At 48.4% G+C, this 7,590-nt stretch overlaps 2 protein-coding genes across 2 annotated transcripts in view; both read right to left on the bottom strand.

Moving 5' to 3' along the window:
• The window catches only part of rps8a (ribosomal protein S8a), an 11,183-nt gene extending 9,393 nt beyond the window's left edge, over positions 1-1,790 (bottom strand). The window contains exons 1-2 of the mRNA XM_070441230.1: positions 1,608-1,790; positions 367-383 (exon numbers count right to left, since the gene is read on the bottom strand). Coding sequence (XP_070297331.1) covers positions 367-383; positions 1,608-1,790 — 200 coding nt within the window. The remainder of the gene's footprint in view (positions 1-366; positions 384-1,607) is intronic.
• A 4,720-nt stretch (positions 1,791-6,510) lies between these two features.
• The window catches only part of hectd3 (HECT domain containing 3), an 18,741-nt gene continuing 17,661 nt past the window's right edge, over positions 6,511-7,590 (bottom strand). Inside the window, 2 exon segments of the mRNA XM_070441229.1 lie at positions 6,511-7,168; positions 7,355-7,426. Of these exon segments, the coding sequence (XP_070297330.1) occupies positions 7,084-7,168; positions 7,355-7,426 (157 nt within the window). The 3' untranslated portion in view covers positions 6,511-7,083.

The raw sequence follows: 7,590 nt of genomic DNA, 5'->3' as shown, positions 1-7,590 counted from the left end.
ACTCCCTAGCTAACGAGCAGACTTGCAGCAACATGTTTACCAAAACAACGCAATACAGCAATGTATATAACTCTAAGGTAGACTAAACTAGGTCATTATTAATACAAGAGACAGTGCAATTTGAGAACTATCTGCAAATGCTCAATTGCAAGTCAGCTAGAATAGCCCATGAGATCGCCATCTTGTAACATGACACCTTTTACAATAATTCAGTGAAAATAATCTATGGGATATTAATGCAATTCAACAACATTCCAGTAGATAATCAAATAAATTATAATCTGCCAAACCATTATAGTTATATTCTTGATGTAAAACAGTGATGGACAAGGATTCTCCAGCGACCGGAGGATGATAAACACGTACCCATTCTCAGGCGCCGGCTAGAAAGAGAACACGCAAAGGTTCATGGGGAAGTTTGAAGGTGTCAGATATCGCGAGACTGTACGATAACTCTAGAAACGCATGAGCGCAAACTGAAACAGTGACTACCGCCATCTGTGTGTGACTTGTGCACACCCCAGGATAAACTTGAAAGCCCAAAACTATTACTGCAGAGATTTATACTTCCGAGTACCAGTCAAAACCTTGGACACGCTCATTCCAGAGTTTATTTGGGACTATTTTCTACATTGTAGAATAATAGTGAAGGCATCAAAACTATGAAATAACATATCAAATCATGTAACAACAAAAAAAGAAAGTTAAATCAAAATATATTTTATATTTGAGATTCTTCAAAGAAGCCACCCTTTACCTTGACAGCTTTGCACTCTCCGCTTCTCCCAACCACCTTAACCTAATTATTTCTAAAACTAAAAGCAGTGTATTTGGGACAAATAATTCACTACATTTTGTAATAAATAAATGTGGACATTGAGCAAGTTGAGATGACTAAACTGCTTGGAGTAACAAAAGGTTACGTATGGAACCACGTTATGTGAGCTATTTGATCACTCCAATATATTAGTATCACTCCGCGGCGGAGGGATACATCCGAGGTGAGGATTTACAGATTTACTCTTGGGTCCGCCCTATATATAGACCCATGCCATGACACGTTCTCTACATCATTTTTGAGGTGCTGTAGCACCGTAGAGGATTGGAGAGATCCCAAATAGCTCACATAACCATGGTTACATACGTAACATTCGTTATGTTTCAATATATTGGTATACACGTACCAGATTAGTTCGGTGCTAGAGGGACTGGCCAGCCAGCGGCGAAGTCCAGCGCGGGACGAGATGCAGGGCCATCAATGTGGAAGGGGGGGGTCTCGGCACAGTCCCGAAGGGAGCAACGCCAGGACCGCTGAACCAACCGCAGAGGGAGGTGCCACATTTACCGACAGTATCTAGCAGAAGGTGCAAGAGGAAGACCAGCTGGCCGCAGCACAGATCTCAGCGAGACAGCTCTCAGTAAGCCCAGGACGCAGCCACACCTCGTGTTGAATGTGCCACCACAGATCCCAGCACTGGCCTGCCAGCCAGGAAGTATGCTGTCGTAAATCGTTTCCACATTTCCAGTGAGAGAGCCTCTGATTTGATAGCCCAGCCCAGAGGACTCTCACCATAGCAGACAAAGAGCTGGTCTGTTGTCTCACTGACCGTGTCCGCTCCACATAGGCAGCCAGTGCCCTCACAGGGCACAGCGTCCCAGACTCCCCCGCCACTGCCGGAGGGGTCGTAAGCAGACAGGATAATAGGGATGTTCACATACCTGTCTGACAGAACCTTCGGGAGGAATGAAGGGTTGGGGCAGAGAGATATACTCCTCCCCCCGGGGTCCATCCAGTAGCACTCAGAACTTACCGAAAGAGCTTGGAGCTCACCCACCCTCTACATGGAGCTCACCCACCCTCTACATGGAAGTAATCGCTACCAAGAAAGCCACCTTCATAGAGAGGTGTTTCAGGGAGGCTGACTCCAACGGTTCGAAAGGCGGCTTTGCCAAAGCTGCCAAGACCACATCCAGATCCCAGCTCGCCATTGAGCGAGTCCTAGCTGGACACAGGCGACGAACCCCCTTCATAAACCTGGAGATCAAGGGATGGCACCCCACTGGCCTGTCCATCCACCCCACGTGGCAGGCAGATATAGCGGCCAAATACCCTCTGTGTAGAGGCTGTCAAGCCCTCATCCAAGCGAGACTGCAGGTATTGGAGGACGTACTGCACAACCTCKATACCAGAGCACCAAGAGCAGAACCACCAGCGCAACTGGTATGCTGCGGTTGTAGCCGGCACCCTTGCGTTCTGCATGGTGTTCATTACACCCTCCTGTAGTCCTAACATGGACCATTGGTGCTGTTTAGTGGCCAAGCCCACAGACGGAGGCGGTGCGGCCTTGGATGCCACAGAGTTCCKCCGGCATGAGACAGCAGGTCTGGTCTCAGGGGAAGTTGCCAAAGTGTCCCAGACAACAGTGACAGGAGAAGGCTGAAGCAGATTCATCTGGGCCAGTATGGGGCCWCCAGAAGCAGACGATTCTCTGCCAACCTGGTCCTGTCCAGCACAGCCTGGATCAGGGGAGAATACCTAAAGCTCCAGCCCTGGCCAATCTTGAGCCAGAACAAGCCCAGAGCGAGGGCGGTGGCTCCGATGGAGCCAGAGCGGTGGCTCCGACATGGAGTACCGCAGGGGGAGTGTGGATTGTCCAGGGAGGCAAACAGGTCCACCTGCACCCTCCCGAACTGGTCCCACAGGTGCTGCACAACCTGGGGATGTAGGTTCCTGTCCRAAGGTGGCGGGCTCTCCCTCGAGAGCATATCCGCTGCCACATTCAGGATGCCAGGTACGTGTGCTGCGAGTAGAGACGCCAGACGTCCCTGAGCCCAGAGAAGGAGCTCCCGTGCCATAAGATGGAGGCGGTGCGACCTCCGTCTACCCTGATGGTTGATGTAAGCCACCACTGTAGTGTTGTCCGTTCTCACCAGTACATGTCTTCCKTTCAGATGTGGAAGGAAAGACCACAGAGCCAGCAGTACCACTCGGAGCACTAGTGTATAGATGTGCCTGCTGCTCCAAGTGGGTAGCCAACAGCCCTTGGCCAACCTGCCCTTGGTCACACCCCCACAGCCGATCTGGGAGGCATCTGTGCTGACCAGCGCCCAGCAGCACATCCTCAGCATCTCCACCCCACCTGAGAGAAAGGAGTGACAGCACAACTGGTACCGTGGTGACACGAAGGCCCCTGAAGGACGGGGGCCGGCACCAGAATTGGAGTCGGTACCRCTCGAGCATTGTGGACAACACCCATGGGGACTCCACACATGCCTCCCACTTTGCCCTTTGACCAGGAGAAGCGGCCGAGGCTGGGGAAGGGTGTGTCAGGGGTCCTGCCGGGGCCCGCCTTTCCTCTGGCGCCCCGAGRGCCTGGGTCCCTCAGTCACGTCCCTATGGCGGTGACGGTTGACAGGTTGTTGTTCCACCGCACGCTGTGCCCCTCCCCACTGTCGTTCCTCAGCACGAGGCGATGGGGCAGGAGAGGGACCCCACCGTCGTTCGGGTGCAGGTGGGTGGCGACAGTCCATTTGCCTTCGACCCGGGGCCTGAGATGGCGGCACGAACTGTCTCAGGGTCTCCCGGTCCCTCCGAACCTTATCGGTCTGCTCCAGAATGCTTTAACCCCTGTGCCAAAGGTCAGCCCTTGGGTGATGGGGAGAGTGGAAAATGTGCTCTGGAGAGCAGTTGGCAGACGGGATTGGGCCAGCCAGAGATGGCGGCGGGAGGTAACCACCTGCACCATGGCCCGCTCCCCTCTGCCCAGGCAGGTATGCAGAGCTCCAGGGGGATGCCACCATCACACCGGTCAAAGGGAAGCCATAAACTCAGCCAGCAAGGCCACAGAGCAGGGGTCCAACACCCTGGGAGAGCTGATGTCATGACCCACTTGGAGGAATAGGAACTCGGGGAGGATTCAATTACACATTACCTCTGCAAAAAATGGGYAAGACCCCTGTGGGGAAAACAGGCAGACAAAACAGCAACCAGGTAATGGATTTGATATATGTGAGTTTAAAATTATTATTTTTTACGCCAACTGCAATATTACCTAGCTGGTTTAARATCCAAGCAGTAAAAACAGCACCATATGATGGAGTAACTCTTAATGTCTCAATTTAGTGGAAGCCCACCACGATACTCTTACATTATGTAGGGCAAAAAAACCTTGTAGGGCAATTAGCAGATATTAAGCAATTCACAACACACACAGAGAACAAGCCAGGATGCACACGGAGTCGTAGTGTAACGTCTACGAAACACAAGCACGACAAACCACGGACGGAAGATACAGATCAACCACGCGCAGTGAGAGCAGCACTCAAGAGGATCTGGCCATGTGGACAGCTGCAAACAGCCAGTGAGTATACGTCCACGCAAGATATTACACTTACCAAGCGAACTTCATAAAGTTTGAACCTCAAACCATACGGACGTCCGCCGAGAAAATGAAAGAGAACATGTTTCGCGGCCATGGGGTCTATATATAGGGGCGGACCCCAGCCGTGACACAGGTGTACACSGGAGTAAATCTGTAAATCCTCAACTCGGATGTATCCCTCCGCCGCGGAGTGATACCAATATATTGGAGCGATCCAATATAGTGAAACATAACCCTGGATGGTAAACTGTCATGGTCAAAACATATTGATACAATAGTAGCTAAGATATGGAGAAGTCTGTCCATAATAAAGCGCCGCTCTGGCTTAACACTATCAACAAGGCAAAAAAAATGATTAAAAAAACACCTTATGGAACAGCGAGGACTGTGAAGCAAAACATACATAGGCACAGACAGATGCACACACGATAACATACGCACTATACACACACATAGATGTAGTACTGTAGATGTGGTAATGGTGGAGTAGGGTCCCGAGGGCACACAGTGTGTTGTGAAATCTGTGAATGTATTGTAATGTTTTTAAAATTGTATAAAACTGCCTTAATTTTGTTGGAACCCAGGAAGAGTAGCTGCTGCTTTGGCAGGAACTAATGGGGATCCATAATAAACCCCAGGAAGAGTAGCTGCTGCCTTGGCAGGAACTAATGGGGATCCATAATAAACCCCAGGAAGAGTAGCTGCTGCCTTTGGCAGGAGCTAATGGAATCCGCTAATAAACCCAGGAAGAGTAGCTCTGCCTTGGCAGGAACTAATTGGGATCCATAATAAACCCCAGGAAGAGTAGCGCTGCCTTGGCAGGAACTAATGGGATCCATAATAAACCCCAGAAGAGTAGCTGCTGCCTGGCAGAACTAATGGGGATCCATAATAAACCCCAGAAGAGTAGCTGCTGCTTGCAGGAACTAATGGGAATCCATAATAAACCCCAGGAAGAGTACCACTGCCTTGGCAGAACTAATGGGGATCCTTAATAAACCCAGGAAGAGTAGCTGCTGCCTTGGCAGGAACTAAATGGGATCCATAATAAACCCCAGGAAGAGTAGCTGCTGCCTTGGCAGGAACTAATGGGATCCTTATAAACCCCAGGAAGAGTAGCTGCTGCCTTGGCAGGAACTAATGGGGATCCATAATAAACCCCAGGAAGAGTAGCTAGCCTTGGCAGAACTAATGGGATCCATAATAAACCCCAGGAAGAGTAGCTGCTGCCTTGGCAGAAACTAATGGGGATCCATAATAAACCCCAGGAAGAGTAGCTGCTGCCTTGGCAGGAACTAATGGGGATCATAATAAACCCAGGAAGAGTAGCTACTGCCTTGGCAGGAACTAATGTGGATCCATAATAAACCCAGGAAGAGTAGCTGATGCCTTGGCAGGAACGAATGGGATCCGTAATATACCCCAGGAAGAGTAGCTGCTGCCTTGGCAGGAACTAATGGATCCATAATAAACCCAGGAAGAGTAGCTGCTGCCCAGGAACTAATGGGATCCATAATAAACCCCAGGAAGAGTAGTCTGCCTTGGCAGAACTAATGGGGATCCGTAATAAAACCCAGGAAGAGTAGCTGCTTGCCTTGGATTCATAATACATACAAATAACAAATGGAGGTAGTCACCTGGAATGCATTTCAATTAACAGGTGTGCTTGTCAAAAATTTAATGTGTAATTTATTCCATCTTAATGTGTTTAGCCAATCAGTTGTGTTGTGAGAAGGTAGGGTGTGATACAGAAGATAGCCCTATTTGGTAAAAGACCAAGTCCATATTATGGCAAGAACAGCTCAAATAAGCAGAGAAACGACAGTGCATCATTACTTTAAGACATGAAGGTCAGTCAATACGGGACCTTTCAAGAACTTTGAACGTTTCTTCAAGTTCAGTCACAAAAACCATCAAGGGCTATGATGAAACTGGCTCTCATGAGGACCACCACAGGAATGGAAGACCCAGAGTTACCTCTGCTGCAGAGGACAAGTTCATTAGAGATACCGACCTCAGAAATTGCAGCTCAAATAAATGCTTCACAGAGTTCAAGTACCAGACTTTTGACTGGTTCATACATTGTAATATTCGCCATATTATGAAAAGTAAAACATCAGAAGTCATGTTTATTCCATTTCCACATTAGTTTATTATGTACAGTACAGCTGTAATAAGTTGGCAACGTTGTAGATATGGTATACTTAAGCAATAAGGCCCGAGGGGTGTGTGGTATATGGCCAATATACCACAGCTTAGGGCTGTTCTTAGACACGACGCAATGCAGAGTGCTAGGACACAGCCCTTAACTGAAGTATATTGGCCATATACCACAAACCCCCCCGAGGTGCCTTATTGCTATTATAAACTGGTTACCAACATAATTAGAGCAGTAAAAATCTGTTTTGTCATACTCATATGGTATACGGTTGGATATACCACAGCTTTCAGCCAATCAGCATTCAGAGCTCAAACCACCCAGTTTATAAATGATAATGGGCTTGGCAGCAGCTTCAGATAGTGATGCTAATGAGGCGTTCATTACATTAGCCAATCAGCATTCTCAGTAAGTTCAAAGCACATGAATGCACACAACTTGTTGTTCCCAGTTTACAAGTACTATTTTCGGCATTTCCCCCACTTGTTATAAACGCTGCATAAATACAGGTGGGCGTGGCATAAAACTGCTAGATGGGCGTGGTCACTCCTCCCAGGGACTCATGTCAGTGTCTATGGCAACACAGTTGTAGGCAGCATAGCGCAGCTTGTCCTCACACACTTTCGCACTGCAGGGGACAACAAAGTTAGGGAATTAGAGACTTAAGTATTATTTCATGAGCTTTCACTAGAGAACGTGGAAGAGTATAACCATTGCAATTTCATATCTACAATCTCCGTTATATGGAACCAAAGAAACCACTTACCTTCTAAATATTCTGATAACAGTAGAGAGAATTGCCATTAAAACTCACCTGGGGTAGTTGGGTAGATACAGGGTACTGGAGCAGGTGGAGGACTGTGGCAACGCATCTGTAGTCTCAGAGCTAGAGGTTCGGGAAAGATGTTATAAAAAGTGCAATAACATCAGCATAAGAGCATTATCTTATAAGGTATTTGCTTTGGGATTGTGTCCTACTAAGCTACGCTAAAAGGCGTCCCGCTAAGCTACGCTAAAAGGCGTCCCGCTAAGCTACGCTAAAAGGCGTCC

Source organism: Salvelinus sp. IW2-2015, unplaced genomic scaffold (assembly GCF_002910315.2).
Source record: "Salvelinus sp. IW2-2015 unplaced genomic scaffold, ASM291031v2 Un_scaffold3638, whole genome shotgun sequence".
Lineage (NCBI taxonomy): Eukaryota > Metazoa > Chordata > Actinopteri > Salmoniformes > Salmonidae > Salvelinus > Salvelinus sp. IW2-2015.
This window is presented reverse-complemented; position numbering and strand designations above follow the sequence as displayed.